A 20,368-nucleotide genomic window follows, 5' to 3' on the forward strand; every position below is an offset into this window, starting at 1 on the left:
AAAAAAAAAAAAAAAAAAAAAAAAAAAAAAAAAAAAAAAAAAAAAGATTAATAGGAAATGCTCTATCTAGGTAAAAAGATAAAGATATTATTTAAATTTTCCAAGACTTTAAAAGTAACCAAAATATTGTGTATTCTACAAATTTAAACAAAAAAAAATTTTAATATTTTGAAATATTTTACAAAGGAACAAAAACACAACTTTGAAATTTAATTATCTTATTTTACTGAATTCTAGTATATTGACGTTTTTAGTGAGAGTTAGTTTTTTAAAAGCAAAAGTGGCTGTTTATTTATTTATGGAAAGATTAATGTGTAATGAGTCTTATGCTAAAGGAAAACTATTTTAAAAAATACTAAGTACTAGTTGCTGCCCTAAGGAAATTTGACCAGGTGCTAAGGACAATGGACAAGGAACACACTGCGTTGTAGCAGGCACTGGTACTGGCAGGAAGGGCCACGCAGAAGGGGCAGTCAAATCCACCTAAGCATGCCAGAGAAAATGATCCCAAAATGAGAAACAGTGAGATTATTAGGGTGGGAATGTGGGAATGCAATGTGGGAAAGAATGTTCTAGGCGGCCGTGAGAATGCGTGTATTTTTGAGACAGCAGGGGCCGACAGCAGCTCCAAAGGGTTTACAAAAGCATCAGGACACCAGGCTGCCAAAGTTGGGGGAGGTCTCTTGCATGCGCACTCAAGTGAAATTCAGGGGCAAGGCTGGGGAATGGGGAAAGTAAGATGGAAAATGCTCAGTCTTCACTTCTTTGGCTTCCAGGAGAAGGAATATTTTTTCCTAAGTACCTGGGCCCATGAGTGTAGTAAGTATATGAAAAAAAAGCAATGGAAATACAAGTCTACCCAGAAAAGGAAATCATTCTGAGGACACATTTTATGCTCAAGGATGCATGCTCACTGCCACCCCACGAGGTAGGTATGATCGTCACCATTTTACAATGAGGAAACAGAGGCATAAAGGGCTTAAGGGATTTGTCCCAAGTCACCCCTCTAGTAAGTGGTAGAAGACGGATTCAAAGCCAGGCAGCCTGGCTCCAGGACATACACTCTGAGCCACCACATCTCTGGCTCCCATCCTGTCCTCTGCCCTAGTTCAGGCAATCATCATTCCTGGATGGAAGCAGCAGCTCCTTACTGACTGTCTGCAATCCAGCCTCAAACAGGCAGGCATTATGCTGGCAGATGGCATATATGGCTCACCACTAATATTTTTAGACCTAAAAGCAGCAGAAAATTCCAAAGAAAATCCTGAATTTAGGAAAAGTATCTCACCAATGAGAACATTTTTATAGAATTTCAATTTTAGGCATATTCTTAAAACTCTTAAATTACCTCTTTTTACAATTTTTGTATGGGTTTCTCACAAAAGATGAGCACTCATGAGCAAAAGATATTATTTTATAATTCACATTTTTCAAAAGGCTAAGCATATTCCTCATTATATTATTAGTGATAAAATGTTGCAGATGGTTCCAGAAATATGTTTAATTTTAAAACTCAGTGGGGCACTGAAATCTAATTAATGTTTCTGCTAAATGTGACTTTAGAGAAGGCCAAGCTGTGAAAAATTAAGATTGATCTAAATCACCATTTGGTATTTTTTGTTCTTCTGCACTTTCTCCCCTGACTTCTTTAAAGCATAATCCTTTTTTCCACCAACAGGAAAACACCAAATAGTTCAAGCCAACCCAAGAGTATAATAACATACACTTTGCCAGGAACAACCCTGCTGAGATCTTGCAGGTCTCTGGCTATCTTTCATTTTTATGACCATGAATTATCAATGAATAACTTTAGGAAGTAGTCATTTTTTTAAAGGCACACTTTTGCATTCTGATGATTATCATATATACAGATTATTTTAAATGCTATATATTCCCACACTGCAAGAACAAAACACACACATACAAAAAAAAAATTTAAGGATCATTAAGTATGCTTTCTTTCCTCTACAGGAAAAAAATAGAATAAAATAAAATAATATATATTTTATACAATATATAATACATATTACATATAATATCTAATTATACATAATATATAATTATCTTATATATTATATATAATTATATATCTTATATAAAATAAATACATAAAATATATAAAGTATATATGATATAATTTATAAAATATATATTATATATATACACACACACCCCTTGGGAAGCTACAGAATTCTAAAATTATGTATCAGTATTCAATCAAGTTTAAGTGTTAACTCCATAATGCTGTCCATTTAATAATACCAAACTTGAATGCACATGACAGTCTTTTTCCCCCAATCATGAATCTATAATTCATAGATGAAATATACTTTCTCACCAAAGATGCTGAAGCTAACTATTCTAGCAACTGTTTTGAAGAAGTAACTGAAAACATACTCACATATGACAAATGTGAACTTAAGCGCCCCAGAAAAATAAGCTAAGGAATGCCATCTTGCCACAGACTCAATCACAACAAGACAAAACTGGAATATAATAGTGTATTAGAAACTCCACTTCAAGTTCAACAGAGACTTTAAAGTCGACAATAACTGAAACTATTTTCCCAAACATGCTGCTAGTATGCTTCTGTCCCTGACATGAACTAACACCATCACTACCCACTAAGTCCTCCTTTTCTCTCACTTCCCACCCCCAAATCACACTCTGCTGGGTCCATGTTGTGTCTCCTGCTTCCATCCTGTCCTCTGCCCCAGTTCAGGTAATCGGAGTTCCTGGATGAAAACAGAAGCTCCCTGCTGGGATCCTTGTCTTCACTCCAGCCTCCACACTGCTACCACAACCCTTCACACATGTCCCACAACCCTTCAATGGCTACCCATTTTCTAGAAGTAAAGTTTAAATTTCTTAGCATAGCACACATGAGTAGCCTTTCAGAATGCGGCCCCAATTCACCTTCTAGTTCTATCTCCTGCTACTTCTGTGATCTGGCCACCCTGAACTATTTGTCATTCCCATACACAATGCATTTTCAGCCTTTGTGACAAATGTTTCCTATTTGTCTCCCTGTGATTTTCTCACCATCATCTGGTAAAATCCTACGCATCCTCTCAGGTCAAATGTCCAACGCCTGGAACCTTTCCCAGTTCTCTCCATGTTCCAAGCATGTTCCAAGGAACAAAACCAACTGTTCCCTTAGCATTCCATGGCATGGATTCAAGACCCAGATGACCTGGGTTCAAATCTGAGTTCTGTCCCATGCTGTTTCATTTGGGGGCAAACTACTTAATCTTTCTGCACCTTAATTGTCTCATCTATAAAATGAGAATATTTTGATCATTGTTACAGCACCTAACAACTGTGTTCTAGTTGGCTTAAATGCCCAAACTGTATTATCAATGTATGAACTCCTTGACTATAGAGACTGGATATGTTCATGTTTTTATCACCTAAAACAGTGGTTGTTATATAAGAAAAGTTAAACATTTAAAAATTAAACAGAATTTACATAAGAAAAAAAAAAACTGAACACTATGAAGGAATTAATAACATTCTGTGGTCCAAGGTGGAAGGGTGGGAAGTAGAATGAATATGAACAGACAGACTGAAGCCAGAATGTTATTTCTGATAGCAATGTGATCGCTGTAATACAGAAGTAACCAGAAGTTAATAATATCCCATATGTGGCAGAATAGTAGAAATGGAATTATTCCATCATGTGGGTAACACTTTTCAAAGTGTTGCCAAAAGGCAGAGCTGCTGATGTTAACAGCCTGTGTGAAACTGATATCAAATAATTCTGTTGGCTTCATACACAAACATCTTACTTCTCTCAATTTGTATTTTGAAATATTTCAAACCTACAGAAAAGTTGAGAGAATAGCATGTCACATACTTATAAATGCTTCATGAGATTCACAGATTATTAACCTTTTGCTAGATTTCATTTATACTGTTTGGGTTTTTAGGGGGAACCGATCATTAGAAAATCATGACATGAATAGTTCATCCCTAAATATTTCAAGTATGTATTGCCTAAGAACGAAAACACATTATCCTACATGATTCCAGTACCATTATACCCAAGAAATTTAAAACTGACTATTACCTCATAAAGCGCCCATACACCAAATTCCCCACTTGTCCCAACACTGTCCTTTACAGCTGTTTTTTTCTGTGGTGTGGGCAACTCAGAATCCAATCATGCATTCTGCATTGCCTTTGCTGGCATGTCCCCAAAGTGCCCTGGCCTCTGTCTTTGATGACACTGACGTTTTGAAGAGTCCAGGCCACACTATCTGGCTTTGTGTGATTGGCTCCTCTGGATTTTAGCAGGATTATCACCCAATTATGTTGTCTTTCCCACCACATCATATCAGATGCACATGATGCCAAGCTGTACCACTTTCAATGATGATGCTACAGTTTCATCATTCAGTAAAGGTATTTGCCCAATTTTTCCATTAATAGAGAAATTCCCTTTTGTAACTAATAAATAATCCATGTGATATACTTTGAGACAGGGTGCATGTCGCGTTCCTTAATAACTCTACCCAATGGTCTCATCATTCATTGATGATCCCTACCTGAATCAATTATGGCTGTGATGGTGGTAAAATGGTGTTTGGGTTTTTTTTTCTATCACTCCTTCTGTATTATTAAATGACATTATTAACTTTGGACATTAAAAAGTTTCTTTTCTAGCTCCTCCGCTTTCAATATCACTATAGTCTAAAGAATTATTTGATTTCATGTATTATAATCCATTATCATCATTATTCTTTTTGAATCTCAAACTGTCCCCTGGGAGGTGGGTTAGACTACTTCCCGTCTGAGTGGTAATTTCTCCCCTTCAAATTTGTCCTTTTGATATGCCCTATTTGTCTTTTACCATTTCTTAGTGTTCTGGTACAAAATGATTTTGGCCCACCTTATACTCTCCCTATCCCAACCTGGAATCAGCCATCAGTTCAAGAATCTGTGATTCCCTTTAGTGGAGAGGATGTTCAAAACTAAATTTTGGGCACTGGATGTGCTTCTCACCAATGAAATTTTTAAAATTGTATAGAAGATCCTGACATAAGAAAATTCTACTTCTCTCAGAATGTCAGAGCTAACATGCAGCCAAGGAACATAATGCAAAGGCCATCACCTCCACCTCTACTCCCTCTGCTATCTCTCCATTACCTCTCTTGGCTAAGAACATGCTACACTGCCGTATACTTTTCTTCCCATGAGCTGTTTTCAGGGAAGAGCTAAACTTCTGTTTAAAGTTTATGATATAATACCCTATTGTCTTAAGTTGATGTTGCCTCTAAGTCAGAACTGGCCTCTCCTACTGGGGCAAGGAGGGTGGAAGGATTAAAACTGGGACCAATATCTTCTTTGTTACCTCTCAACCTCCAGTGATCTGAGACTACATTTTCAACCCTGCACAGGACCAGCTGAACAGTAAGTACTCAATAATCATTTGTTGAATCATCTACATGGCTTTGTGTTCTATCTGGTCCCAGGCCCTTCCCACTATTAACATGGCTAATAATTCAGATAGTAAAGGCTAGACACATACACAATTCATGGATGGATATTACATAGCCTTCTCCGTAGAATAAGAAATCTTGGGATTTGCTCAGATTCAAGTCTTCAGATGCTTTAATGGCTCTATTTGAACATTAGTATGTATTGTGATATAATAAGAACTATATGATCTCTACCCCCAGTTCCCTCTTGGAGGTCGTGGGAACTTCTAATTTATAGCCCCTCACAGGTGATAACCTGAGGCTTTCAACTGACTTCGGATGTGACAGGCAATCTTATGGAAGTGAGCTCTTAACCTGTGAGATCTGCACCTACTCTGGTTAGTGGCAGAATTGAGTTAAATTGTAGAAAATACATTTACGTCCACTTGGCGAAAAACCAACACATATCTTGGTAACCAGAAGTATTCTGTGCTGTGTCAAGTATGAGAGTAGGAAAAACAGTTTGGTTTTTCCCTATCTTACAGTTTGTTTTTCGTTTCAGTTAGGACTCGTGAGTGGGGACAAAGTTGATGGGAGTCAGGCATGCCTAGACCTCACCAGCAGAGGTCAGAAGAAGACAGGAAGTACAAAAAGAAATGTGTCTGTTTTCACAGAACACCCTGACATTGGAAAGTCTGTCAGTCATGTATCTTAAGATTTCATACTACATTATATTAAGACTTTTTAAAGATATAAATAGGTTCCAATATTCTATACACAATGCAAAAGATTGCACTACATGAAGGGATAGCTGAATCTATGAAAATACATAGTTTTACATATCTGTTCCTCCTTATTAAAATCATCAATAAGCTCAATGAAACAATATAATCCATTATTAATACTGTTCTCTACAGAGTAAATATAATGTTTGTTTATGTGCTTAAGTGCCTGTTTGGGGGAAACCAAAGCACTTAGTAAACACCAATACTAATGCTCTTAGGAAGGACTGTATACTACTCTTCCTATTTTAAACAGAGAACTGCCTTATGTAAAATAATACATTGGCAAAGCTGGAAGGAAAGCTGTGATTACCCGACTATGTACTAGTGTATAAGTCTTCCCCAATGGAAATAAGAGCATGCTTCAAGTGTATGCTCTGTAAAGACTACAGACCAGCAAGACTATCATTTCTAGATTTTATTCCATTTTAAAAATGTAAACTTTTTTTTTATTCATTTCCTGGAAATAGTAGAACTTGGCTACTAGGACTAGGCAGTCACCATAGAACACAAGAACTTAACTCAAACCTGAAGAACTTGGGGGAAATCCTGATAAACTAAGAGGTTTCCAGTCTTAGACTGTTTTGAATGTGGCTAAGTTCTCATTCCACTTTAAAGAAACCGAAATTGTAAAAGGCAGTATGTCATATTAGTGCAGTTTCCGTACAAAAGGCCTTAGGGAAACCCAATCAACAGACTCTGAATCCTGTCCCCACCCCCAAACAAAAGATTGATAAGTGAATATAAAGTTATATCTTATTTTAAAATAAATTACTAAGGTATGCATAGGTCATTTTTTAGTGATTCCTCATTAAACTAAACTTTTTGGAGAAAACAATCAATTAACTATAAGCCTAATTGCATTAAGAGGTCATTTACTGTATAGGCACGTCTCTTAAAAAACTAATAAAAAATTTTGAAAAACAATATTCCTCAAGCTTGCATCCTCCTGTCTGGTATTTCTTCTTTTCTTTACTGCCCCATTTATTGAATCATTTAAATCACTGATCTGAAGACTTTCAAACTTTCTGGACCATGAAATTACAAAAGGGGGAGGGGAGTGTTGGAGAGAGAAGTCAATACTGGATTGCCAGATTTTTATCTTGCCAAATGTGGATATCTTTTGTTAAAGATATCTTCCAACTCTTCCTGATTTCTCAAATAAAAGACACTGTAACACTTGAAGGGACAAACTTTGCCAGTCTTTATGTCAATATATTTAATTTTATAAAGAACTCATTACATTAATTCAGCCCAAAAGAGAGATCATAGTCAGAGGGTGGGAACAAATCCTTATGTTCCTATTCAAGGCGGACTGCCACAAAGTTCACAGGGGCAGCATTACTAAGTTCTCACCATTAGTCATTACTTCCTTCTCAGTCATTCCTCAGCAACAAAGAATCTGCCTTTCCCTTCCACCTGCACTACCACTACATTTCACATATACTGTGGCCCCACCAAGCCACCAGTCATCTCCTACCTGTTGTCACACTGGATCTTCCTGTAGTCACTGGATGTGAGCTTCTCTAAGGCAGAAACTATGTCTTATTTAATCCTAGCATTCTATGCAGAACTAGGCCAGTGCTTGATACACAGTTGCTATTCAATAATGTAGATATTAAAAGAAAGACATTCATTTGCTGAAACCTCTAGGTTATGATACTGAGAGAGAACCAAGCAGTCACAAAAGAATTCAACTGCAGGTCTGCCTGTAGGGTTCTCTATATACGTAAAATGGCAATTTCATCTACATCTTAAGGTTTTGCTACAGTTTTGATTTTCAGAAAAGTTTGATATCAGGAAGATTTTCTAAAATATTTTGCATATTCCAATTCCAATTTCACCTTCATTATCTGAAATTCAGCCCCTTGTCCTCATCAAACATATATGAACTGATAAAAATCCCAGTCAATACCCCCACTTTCATTCTACAGTTCATTTTTTGGTACAGAAAAAGTGGGGACGAGAAGGGAGATTTCAAGCAACCTTAAAACATTCCATCACTACTTCAAAGGCATGCCTGGGTGTGGAACCAGTTCCTTGCTGTGCATAACAAGGAAAGATTTTAAAATGTTGACAAGTTTACTATGTAACACTTCTCTAAGTACTTAAAATACCAAAATACCCACAGAAAATGATTTTGGTTCTTGTAAGAAATTTACTAAAATCTCATGGAACAGTCATGTTTCAAAGAGCTGCTGGTCTAGAATGGTGCTTTATTTGCCACAGGGTACATGAGAATCACTTGTGAAGCCTTTAAAAATTACCTACCAAGAGGCTCCTCCCCAGAGAGGCTGATTTCATAGACTGAGAGGGGACCTGGGCAGCTGTGCTCTCAAAGCCTCTCAAAACCTAGATTGGGACCTGCCAGTCTAGAATGAAGTCTTTCAAGCACCTATCAGAATCTCCTAAAATCTCCTAAAATTATTTCACCATTATTACTATCTTACAGTGACATAATGAGGTCCAAAATCTAACAATGACTGTACCATTTCCATATAATATGGCACTTAAAATCACAAAGGTGGTCAATTCTATTCTTCTAACAAAGGCAATTCACCAGTAACTGTAAATAAATCAAGAGTGGGACTTACCCGTTCCACAGCTGCATTATGATCTGGGAGTTCCTCCTCACTGCAGAGGAAAAATAGTATTATATGAAATTGTTGAAATCAAAACAAACTTTTAAAAGCTCATACACTTATAGGTACATATGATATACAATACTTATTTGTCATCACAAGAGGTACATAAGTTTCCATTCGCTGAATTCAATATGAAACGATAGCTACTCTAGAACCACAAGGCACCCCCATCTTCAAAATCCAACCCTGAACTGTCAAATACAGTAGCCACAAGACACATTTATTAATAAAAAAAATCTATTTAACATTAAAATTTAATTCACTTTAACACTGAGTTAGTCTCACTAGGCACAGTTCAAGTGCATGAATGTCACGTAGCTAAAAGCTACCATATTGAATGGTACAAATATAGACCATTTCCATCACTGCAGAAAGGTCCACTGGACAGCAATGCTCCAGACTAGGAGTGAGCAAACTTATTCTAGCAGGATAAATATTTAAACAGTAAGTATTTGAGGCTTTCTGGGCCATACCATCTTTTTCACAACTATTCAGCTCTGATGTCATAGTACAAAAGCAACCACAGACACTACGTAAATCAAGTGTGGCTCTGTTCCCACAAAACTTTTACAAAAATAGGTGGTGAGCTGGATCTGGTCCACAGGCCACAGCTTGCCACCCTCTGCTTTAGACCACCACCTCCACTCTTGGTTCAAACTACGGTCTATAATCAATGATTGTTTAAAAAAATAGCATAAGGAACAAACTGCCTCCAACAGACTTGTGAATTTAAAGAAAAAACTTTATTCAGTACAATAAAGAATGCTTGGCTGGGTGTGGTGGCTCACACCTGTAATCCCAACACTTTGGGAGGCTGAGGCAGGCAGATCACCTGAAGTCAGAAGTTCAAGACCAACCTGCCCAACATGGTGAAACCCCATCCCTGCTAAAAATACAAAAATTAAACAGGCATGGTGGCAGGTACCTGTAATCCCAGCTACCTGGGAGGCTGAGACAGGAGAATCGCTTGAACCCAGAAAGTGGAAGTTGCAGTGAGCTGAGACCGCACACACTGCACTCCAGCCTGGGCAAGAAGAGCAAAATTCCATCTCCAAAAAAAAAAAAGGAAGAAAAATGCTTCACTGTCAAAATTTCAAGAGATTATTTTTTAAATATACACTAAAAGATCAAATTCATTTCTGATATATTTGTGGTATTATCTCTAATATAGAATATTCTGAGATTCTTGTATTAACTGTCAGTAATATAAAAACCACATGCTATTCATAAACAAAGTTATGCACTTTGAGTAGCCTTCTCAGTAGTACTGTTTTGGCAACACTATGTTTATATTCTTTCCTTAGTTTCTCGTGAGATCAAATAATATACTACCTTGAAGAGCATAATAGAGTAGTATTCACCAGTTCGGTATTTTCAAAGGCATTCTTTTTCTACTATGAGGAGTCCTTAGGTGAACGATTACAACTGCCACAAAACTAACAAAAAAGAGTAACAGCCAAAAGAGATCTTAGAGAGTCCAAATCTTTCATTTCACAGATAATAAAACTAGTATTTTCACTTAGTCACTCAGCCTAACAGAAAGATGTTTAGCACTAATTCAGTGGGTTCAACTTCAGACAGACAAGATCTTAGACCATGCAGCAGTATATGAAGAAAAGGGATGGAGGCTGAGAAAACAATTCTCAAGAAGAAACAAAACTGATTAAAAATAAAAGAGTCTTCAGACCTCACAGATGGATGACAGAGCAAGTATGTGGTCCAGCTTTCCTATACAGATGTTCTGGCATGGTTTCTCCATGTCTAAAACTTTTCGTGGAGAATCTGCTGTGTGCATACCAATCTCCACAGAGCTCTTCCCCCTCAAGTCTCTGTGCCAGCATAGGCTTAAATTTCACACCCTTCTGAGGATGACGCTGCTGCTGCTTACCAAGAGCTCCCTGTAATGTCCAGAACACTCACGTTGGCATGCGGGAGGAGCTCAGTAAATGGTGCTGAATGAAGGTATAACAGGAGGATGAACATATACCTGCAGGCATGGATGCATCCTTACCATGCCTCCTAAATATCCTTCAAGTGGAAGAGAAAAAAGAAGGACCACAATCTGGACGAATGCAGAGAATTCCTTTAGGTCAGCAAACTATGGTGCATAGGCCAAATCTGGCCCACTGTGTGTTTTTGTAAAGTTTTAATGGAACACTGTCACACTCTGCCATGAATGTATTGTCTCTGGTTGTTTTCATGCTGCAACAGCAGAGTTGAGCAGTTGTGACAAAGACCGTATGACCTACAAAGCCAAAGATTCTTCATATCTGGCTCTTTACAAAAAATGTTTGACAAACCCTGCCTTAGAGAACAAGAGCTTAAGGGCACCTAAAGGGTGCTTTAAGAAAACACCAAGCTGATAGCAAGTACCTATATCTCACAGAAATACAGGAAGGGAAAACCATAAGACAGTCATCTCTGGAAAGAGAGAGACCTTAACTAGATACATTGTTTATCTACTCCTAAACTTTGAAAGTATTACTAATTAGAGTTTATGTGCCTATAACCTCTCAACAGCTAGATGGAGTATTCATGTTAACTATAAGATGAACTTTCATTGGGAAACATAAAAGTTAACTTGTTAAAATTAATAAGTTGACTATATTGACTAAATTTTATTTTTGTTTTTAAAGTAAATTTTATCTAAGTTTAAATTTAACCCAGTCAAAATTTACAGGATTGGTAGAAAGAGTTCTCAAGTCTTTGTAATCAAAATTACATATATATATATATAATTATATATATATATTTTTATATGTATATATTTATTTATATATATATATATAATTTTCACCATGTTGGCCAGGCTGGTCTCGAACTCCTGATCTCGTGATCTGCCTGCCTTAGCCTCCCAAAGTGCTGGGATTACAGGCGTGAGCCAGCGTGCCTGGCCAATGATATTCTTTAAAAACAAACACATCTTTATTCTGCATGTCATATACAGTCATTTTATACAGTCATAGTAAACTACATTTATATTTTATAAATATACACATTTTGATAAGTAGCTGAAAATCTGAAGTTTGGTATTAATTTTATCTTCTTTATTTCTGGTATGACTTCCTTCTAATTCTTCTATTAATAATTTGTGATCTAAATACATTATCTTTCATTATCCAAATACCAAACATTCTTTGTTAAGTAGACTAGCAGTGACTATTTTTGATTAAAATGTTAAAGTTCTCCAACTTCTTCCTTACACAAGCTCTGTTTCTCCATTCTCCAGCTTTACCTCCATCATGGCACACACTGGGGAGAACACCTCACTGCTGAGTACTAAACAAACAGGTTGCTCATCTAGCAGAGCTCAGTTGGTTTGGCAACAGCTTTTATATTTATTGTGTAATCTATTCCAAAACCAAGTTGTTCTATATTTGTTAATTACTGTCACTCCATATATAATAACACATAATTTAAGCTTCTAAAACTGTAATTAGATATAAACTCAGGCAACAAAGGTTACAAAGTTATTTTTGCCATTTTATTGTATTAACATTGACACTTAAAACCCAATTTCATTGCAGAATGAATCAAAAAGTCCAAAGAACTAAGACAGTAGGAAAAAAATGCTCTTTTGATCAAGGTGTGACAGGGAATAAGATCTAAATGCTTATACCAAGTGATTTTATTCAATAGCACATAAAACTCCAGTCTGTGGTGACAAGCAATAAAAACCACTAGTAACAATGTCTGGAGAAAATGTTTTACTTAAACTACTCATTGTACTAAAAATCACTGATTTTGGTGAAATGTATTAGGTTTGATATTACCCTAATACCCATTTCTATGCTTCATTATGTTCATTTGTGTTGCCTGTTTGAGGACCGCATCATGGAGTAAATAAAATTAGTGTGATAGTATGAGAACGAGTACCAATCTACTTTATTTTTAAAAAAGCAGTGAGCTTAGCTATCTTAGTACATATCTCAATAGCAGTGTTCATTTCAAACAGTATCCTTCTCTTTGGGTCCTCGTTTTCCTCCTTTAACTTTCTTTCTAGGCATTTCAAAGCACTTGTTCTGTATTTCTCTTATTTAAAATACAAGAAAGCAGCAACAGGCAGCATACTGTAGCAGTTCAGAATGCAGGCTCTGCAGGAAGACTGCCAAAGTCCACACCCTAGAGCTGACGCTCACTGTCAATACAACGTGGGCAAGTTACTTGAACTCTGTGCTTCAGTTTCATCACCTAAAAAGAGGAAGACAAAAACAGTACCTACCCCAAAGAGCTTTTCAGGGGAATAACTGAATTATTCCACGTAAAGAGCATAGAACAGTGCTCAGCACACGGTAAGTGTACAATAAATATTAGCACTTTTTCCCCACTAGACCCAAATGGACCTTAGCACAGACAGTGAAAAAACAAATACAAAAGAATTGACTGCAATATTCAGATTGCCAAATACAGACTAGGCTCCTGGGTCAGAACCACTTATTTCACAGTTGTAATAGTTCAAATACGGTTTTATACCCAGAAATGCTTCTCAATAGACAAGAGTCAGAGAGACCAGATGCTTCAATCACAAGTGTGGACAAATCACTGGATCCACATTTGCAGGCACATTTCATGAAATTTAGCTGGCACCTATATTCATTATTTTACAATTTCATTTTTGCATGCCTTTCAGATTTGTGAATGCAGTTTTTTCTTAAAATTCATTTTAACTTGATGGTATGTTTTCAATTCCCCCAAATTAATGGACTGTGTATGTGTGATCACATGGGTGTATTTAAACGTTAATAATGTACTTGTGCACTTAGAATTTTACATTGGAATCCAGAATGCTAAAAAGCCAAATACAGCATTTGCCAGTTAAAAAAAAAAAAAAAAAAAAAAACTACCTCTTGTTTCTAGGGCCCAGCTCATGTTGTTTTAAGCAATTAAGAAAAGAAAATTTAGGTAATTAATAGATCCTTTTTGGAATGCACAGGTTTCCATATGTATTTTAAACCATACTAGACCATCTTATGATTTAAAAAATAAAAATAAAAAATCTAGTACAGTTGTTCATTCCCACCAAAATCACTTGGGAAGGTCAAAATCAGCTGAGGTGTCTCCTATCTTTAGAATCAAAATCTAGGAAACCCTGGAAATCTATTTAAACAATTTCTCAGCTGATTCTAATGTGCAGGCAAGTCTGGGACCCACTGGTGTTACCAGTCTTAATGCTTAAATTGTCTTCATACCCCCGATCTGCACACTACACACAAATATGCAATCATTTCTTGTCACATTTGTAGCCAAGTTTGATTTTTTAAAGAAGTAGGGGTGGAGGTTTAATTTAAGAACAGTATTTCCATCATAGTTAAATATTGCTGTTAGTCTAGTGAAGTTCAAAGCCTTCTGATTATAGAGGTGGGAGGACTGCTTGAGGCCAGGAGTTTGAGAAACAGGGCAAGACCTGTCTCTGCAAAAACAAAACAAAGTTTTCTGATTGTAACTACTCAGAAGAACATTTCAGATAGCTAATGTCATTAGGTATAATAACACTTAATATTTGTCCAGAACTTTATAAAGTATTCTTATATTTTACTTTTTCAAAGCCTCAAATACACCTGAAGGTACATAAAAAAAGGTATGTAAACTAATTCCTGCTTTAAAAATGAAGCACAAAATGTCTACATGACCAGAAAACAGCAAAGCCACAAGAAGAGCACACATTCTCCAGCTCCGGGAACTGTTTCTGTTTGTTGGCTGGTTGGTTTTACTGTCAGAAAAACATAATACAACAAAATAAATTCTAGACTCAAAGAAAAAAAAAAGGAGAAAATAAGATCAGAGGACTGTACATTACTGTGAACTATACAAAAAATGAATGTTTTTCCTTCAAAATTTAATCATGCAGTATAAAATAAGCAGCCCTGGCTTTTTTTTTTCCTATTGATAATAAATGAAATTGGAAAAGAGCACAGTTGAATGAAAATTTAGTTAATCCTTAAATTGTATGGAACCAAAGTATAAAGATGACTAGAAGTCTCTAGCCTGTAGGAATCTGATTAAACAATACCAGAACCAGAACAGACAGATTCATATCATGTGCAGGATGTTTTTAAGGATCCAAATTATTTTAACTGCTTTCCTTTATGTGATCTAGGCCTCTCTCAATTCTTTATACAACATATTCAGGATGAATGGAATTAATTTTGAGAAGCAATATTACGAATACATTTATAACTATAAGGAAGATGAATGGCATTTCTTTACAAGGCTAATTTTTAGGCTGCACAACACTAAAGTTCGAATTGCTATTTATTTTTAAAATGCACTGGTACAGAATGAAATGTTTTATAATTATTTTTAAATACAAATTTTCCATTTGCATTTAACTCTGTTGAATTATTAATATCATCTACTGCACTTAATGTTCTTACTAAATTGCAAAAAATATTAAAAATTATATTCTTAAACATAGTTAAATTTTAATCACAGAGTTGTTAAAAAACCCAGGAATTTAGTACCAAAAAGCATATTGTAAGACTATTCCTTATTCACAGCAATTATATTAAAAATAAAGAAAATCAGTATAATAGGTGACCACAGAAACATTATAATCAAAAAAGCAAGCTTTCAATCTATGCGACTTACTGTAAAAAGCCAAATCTATCTGTGACTTTGTAAACAAGGTAATCAGCATCTTCCCAAGGTTCAATCTCTGCACCTTCTCGTCCCTAAAATAAGGCACAAAAATAAGTGTTAATCAGTTTACAAAACTGTATAATTTTTTTAAATAAGGACGAAGAAATAAGAGCTATTTTTAACGTATTGTTAAAAATAAGAGCTGGAAGTGAGGCATTACGAGCCTTAACTTTTTTCCCCCCTTTAAACCCAACTATTTTTGACAAGATAAACACTATTTCCTAGTTATGACACTGGAAGGTGCTGTGTGTCAGCAGCAGCTGACGCGGAGCTGAGCCAGGATCAGGCCAGGGTTCCTTGGGGAAGCTGATGAGGAAAGAAGAGCGATGGGGATGAGAAGCTACTCAAGAAACTGCCGAACCTTACGGTTCTAGACCAAACATGTCTCAGAAAAAGATTTTTTTTTGGGGGGGGGGGGGCCTTTTTATGCAAACTCCTTAGAGAAGCAGGCAGAGAAGCTCCTCGTCTATTTCTTTACTTCACGGTCAAAAATGACCTTCCAGCTGTCAGATCTGCTGGACGCTCTTCAAGCCTCATCTAATGGATCTCTGAAGCGTCCTTGTCAGGGTCGCTCACTCCCTCTTCCCAACTCCTGTGACGTCGTACTCTCACAGTCTCCTCGTGCCCCGCCAACTCTTCTAATGGCTTTTTCATGGGTAACTCGTCATTGATGGTGTGCTCAGAGTTTGGTCCACAGTCCGCTGCTCTTCTTAATCTAGGTATCATTTACTCTTAGACTATTAACTAACACTGATCAGTGAAGAAACCCCAAATATAACTATCTATACCACTCCCTCAAATTTCAGACTCAAACTCCCAACTGTCTTGTGGACACCTCCATCTGTCTGCTTGTGTGTTCTCCTCTCAGTACACTGTGAGCATCCTGTAGGCAAGGCAAGGAGTGCTGCCACTCACTTCTATGAATCTCCAAGGCCCAGCACGATGCTGCCTGGGTTAACTGTGTGGGGAAAAAAATGCATACAAGCATTTGAATGAGAGTGACACTGGTTCTAAATGAGTGAAGCAGTTAAATAAGTTAACTAAGTTTTTCATGGACTACAATAAAACCTCATCACAATGAAGGAAACTGTTTCATGTTCCAAAAATGAACTCTGGGAACATAACTGCTGAGCACCACCTGTATGCCTCATGGAAGCAGGGCACAGTGCAGGTGGCTTGCTATGATTTAATCTCCTGTTATCCTCACAAATAATCAAAAGGAACAGATATATAATTACAAGCAAGTGATACAAATACAAAACATGACATTTATAAATCACTGCTAGGACTCATTATAAACCTCAGGAGGTAAGGTATAAGGAGGTATGTCAATTGTCAATAACTGTGATTTTCTATAATATCAAAAAACAGATTCCATACCAACATAAGGATAAAATGCTAAAGGAAATTATACATACTTGTATAAATTCAAAATCTAAGATCCATGGTAAATTTATAATAGATGTAAATTATGAACGCAATGGATATGTAATTCCATATACTTAACTTAGTCAAGTATTTATTGAGTGCCTAGTGTAAATCAGGTAATGTCCTAGGCATTTAGGATACAAAAGTAAATCAAACAAAAGAAATTCCTGCCTAGAATGTAGAGTCTTGGCAGGTGTACAAAGTGTTGGGGTTCAGGGGCATTAAACGGGAGGTGGGAGGTCAGAGATCTCAGTAAGACAGTAGCACGTGGGTGAAGATCTGAAAGATGCGAGGCAATGAGGCATGAGGATATCTGGGACACAAGTGTCAGAGGCAGAGGCAACAGCCAGTGCAAAGGCCCTGAGGCAGGAGGAGCAAGCCTGGTGTGCTGGAGGAACAGCAACAGACTGAAGTGGAGAAAAGGTGGAAGAAAGGAGATGAAGTCAGAGAATAAAGATGACTTCTATGTCCCCATGAAGTAAACAAACTGCTTCTGTAATTTAAGCTCTCCAAAAAGCAAATCCATTTCTATTTATATGGTTTTTCTAATAAAACTCACTCAAAGTGTAAATATGGATACTTACTCTGTCATATTTAGCAACTATTTCAGCTCGCTCCTGGGCAAGTTTGAGTGCTACATCCTGGTCTGAATCTGCAAAGAAGATATCAAATTTAGATGAACTATTATTGAAAGAATCATAAAGCTAATTAATTATGAAACTAAGACATAATAAAAATAAAAAATGAATACTGCCTAAAATGACAAATCAACAAAATCAAATAAAAGGATGAGTTAAGTATTTGTAACTACAACTTTGTAATAGCAATACATGTAATATTCAATAAAAAAGCAAGTTTATTAAGGCATAAACTTAGGACACGATAAATCTTATCCTTCATGAATCAATACTGGATCTATAATTTCATAGAAATTGATGTTAAGTAGAAACTGAAACTGAAAGTTCTAAGTTTTCAGATGAAGCCCACTTGGGTAGAAGAGACGAACATTCAAAAAGGCTTTTAAAAAGTAAAGAAACTTGGATCTCCACAAAATAAACTAACACAAGATACAATATTTATTTTACATGATACAAATATGTCTTTGTTTGGCCTTTTAGTTCTCTTTATCAACAGCCTCAACTGCTATAACAATCTCCTAACCGGTCTCTAGGACTCTGGTTTTATCATACATATGTGTGTGTACACACACACAGACACACACACACCCCCTTCATCCTTATTAACACTAGGAGACTTTCAAAAACATAAATCTGACAACAAAAGTCTAGATCATAACATGAAATAGTATGAATATATACCATAAGCTTTTTAAAAAGATCAATAACAGACTATATAAAAGGCATCTCTTACCAAAAAAAACAAAGCATTCTAAGAGAAAATTAGGCAAAGGTTATGAGCAAGAAATTCCCAAAAGTAGCAACAGCAGTAACAACTGTAGCAACTATATTGCATTCTTATTAAGTGCCTGGTAGACAGTAAGATGCCACCAGGCGGCAAATACCGTGCTAAGCACTTTACCCTGCCTTATCACATGACACTCTAAGGTAGGCATCATTATGAATCCTACACCAGTGATAAAAAAGAGGCTTAGAGATTTTAAGCAACTTGTCTGCAGGCATAAAGCTAGTAAACAGCAAAGACAGTTTTCAAATCCAGACAGTCTTGACTCCACAGACCACAATTTTAATTACTACTTTATAAATATGATTACTAAAGACATGAAAAAGGACTTCCAGTTACAGATGGCAGATGGAACGCATGCTTTTACCTCCATTTCTCCTAAAACCCCACTAAAATGGCAACTATAGGGATTCTTGAAATCCCCTCCTCAAAGCAAATGGTGGTTCCTAAGGAGAGGTGGGGTTAAAACCAAGGGAGCTGAGTAAAGGACGTCAAATCCCTGAAAGTTGAAGGGACATGCATGTGTTTAGCAGAGCCGGGTGCAGGGTGGAAAACCAAATCCTCATTCTCCAAAGCAGGAAACCAACAGAAATGCCAAAAACAGAAGATGCACAAAGCAGCAATACTGGCATGTTACCTAGTGCAATGGAGGCACACAGGAAAAGAATCAGCCAGGGCAGTGGAGAATGCTTACTTCTATGGAGCAGGCAGTGAAAAATACAGGAGTCTGCTGTTTTCAAAATAAGTCTTACAGATTGCTGAATCTTTAGGCCAAATACAGATCTGATAAAAATAAAATCTAAAATGAAATCAAGACATAGAAAAAAAATCAACCTCATTAATAACTAAAGAAATACAAGTTTCAAAATATCACTTTGCACCTATTCAGACTAACCAAAAAATGCACTGATAATACTTAATGTTGACAACAATGTGAGGACATTGCAGTTCCTTACAATGAAGATAAACATATAAATATATAAAATCTTTCTGGAAAGTAATTTGATAAGTATAAAAAAATCTGAAAACAGACATATCCTTAGCCAGCACTACCGCCTCTATAGATTTATGCCAATGAGATCATCAAACAAGCACAGGGTTGTTTATAATAGCAAAAATAGCAGAGTGGGAAGTTGTAAATTTGTAAAAGCTTATTTGAAAAAAAAAATGTTTATGTCACTGCTTTTCCCAGTTAAACTACAAAATGTGAACATGCTTTCCTTTGGGGGATATGTGAATAACTAAACAGAGTGATTCAGTAAAATAAAAATACAGATGAGTTCTTCAGATTTTCATCGTGAATTAATGCAAACAGAAGTCTGAGATAATCAACTCAATTACATACACATTCACTATCCTATTTTAGACTTACAAGCCTTTGTCAATTCCTTTTTCCCTCTTCTGTTGCCCAGTTTTAAAACATGATACTCACACATCTACCAAAGCATAGGGAAAGCAAATTAACAGAAATTAAAATCAAGCTGGGTGTGGTGGCTCACACCTGTAATCCCATGGCAGGGAGAATTGAGGCCCGGAGTTTGAGACCAGCCTGGCCTACATGGCGAAACCTCGTCTCTACTAAAAATACAAAAATTAGCTGGGCATAGTGGTGCCTGCCTGTGGTCCCAGCTAGTTGGGAGGCTGAAGCAGGAGAATCGCCTGAACCCAGGAGGCAGAGGTTGCAGTGAGCTGGGATTGTGCCACTGCACTCCAGCCTGGGTGACAGAATGAGACCCTGTCTCAAAAAAAAAAAAAAAAAAAAAAATTAAATTCAAATTAAGAGAATCTGACTACTTATGAAACTCCATTTCTATTATCAGAACTGCAAAGCATTAATTTATTTGGTAATTAGGCCAAATTCAATAGATGAATGCTTTACTGAAATGTCTTTTATACCAGTCTCTTATTCCTCCTACCAGTCCTAGGCGTCACAAGTATATTTCCAACATAACAATGAAAAGTTTAAAAGTGTAAAGGCAAGGGCTGGGGTTGGGAAGTAAAGACGCAACGTATCCCAAGAAAATGTCATTGT

The 20,368-nt window shown here is 36.5% G+C and overlaps 1 protein-coding gene across 2 annotated transcripts in view; it reads right to left on the reverse strand.

Annotated features, from left to right (window-relative positions):
• USP6NL (USP6 N-terminal like) overlaps positions 1–20,368 on the reverse strand; it is a 155,877-nt gene that overhangs the window by 55,026 nt on the left and 80,483 nt on the right. For both annotated transcript variants that reach the window (XM_025397674.1, XM_025397675.1), the window contains 3 exons: positions 17,499–17,566; positions 15,436–15,518; positions 8,797–8,836 (listed from right to left, as the gene is read on the reverse strand). In XM_025397674.1, coding sequence (XP_025253459.1) covers positions 8,797–8,836; positions 15,436–15,518; positions 17,499–17,566 — 191 coding nt within the window. The remainder of the gene's footprint in view (positions 1–8,796; positions 8,837–15,435; positions 15,519–17,498; positions 17,567–20,368) is intronic.

Source organism: Theropithecus gelada, chromosome 9 (genome assembly GCF_003255815.1).
Source record: "Theropithecus gelada isolate Dixy chromosome 9, Tgel_1.0, whole genome shotgun sequence".
In the NCBI taxonomy this organism is placed as follows: Eukaryota; Metazoa; Chordata; class Mammalia; order Primates; family Cercopithecidae; genus Theropithecus; species Theropithecus gelada.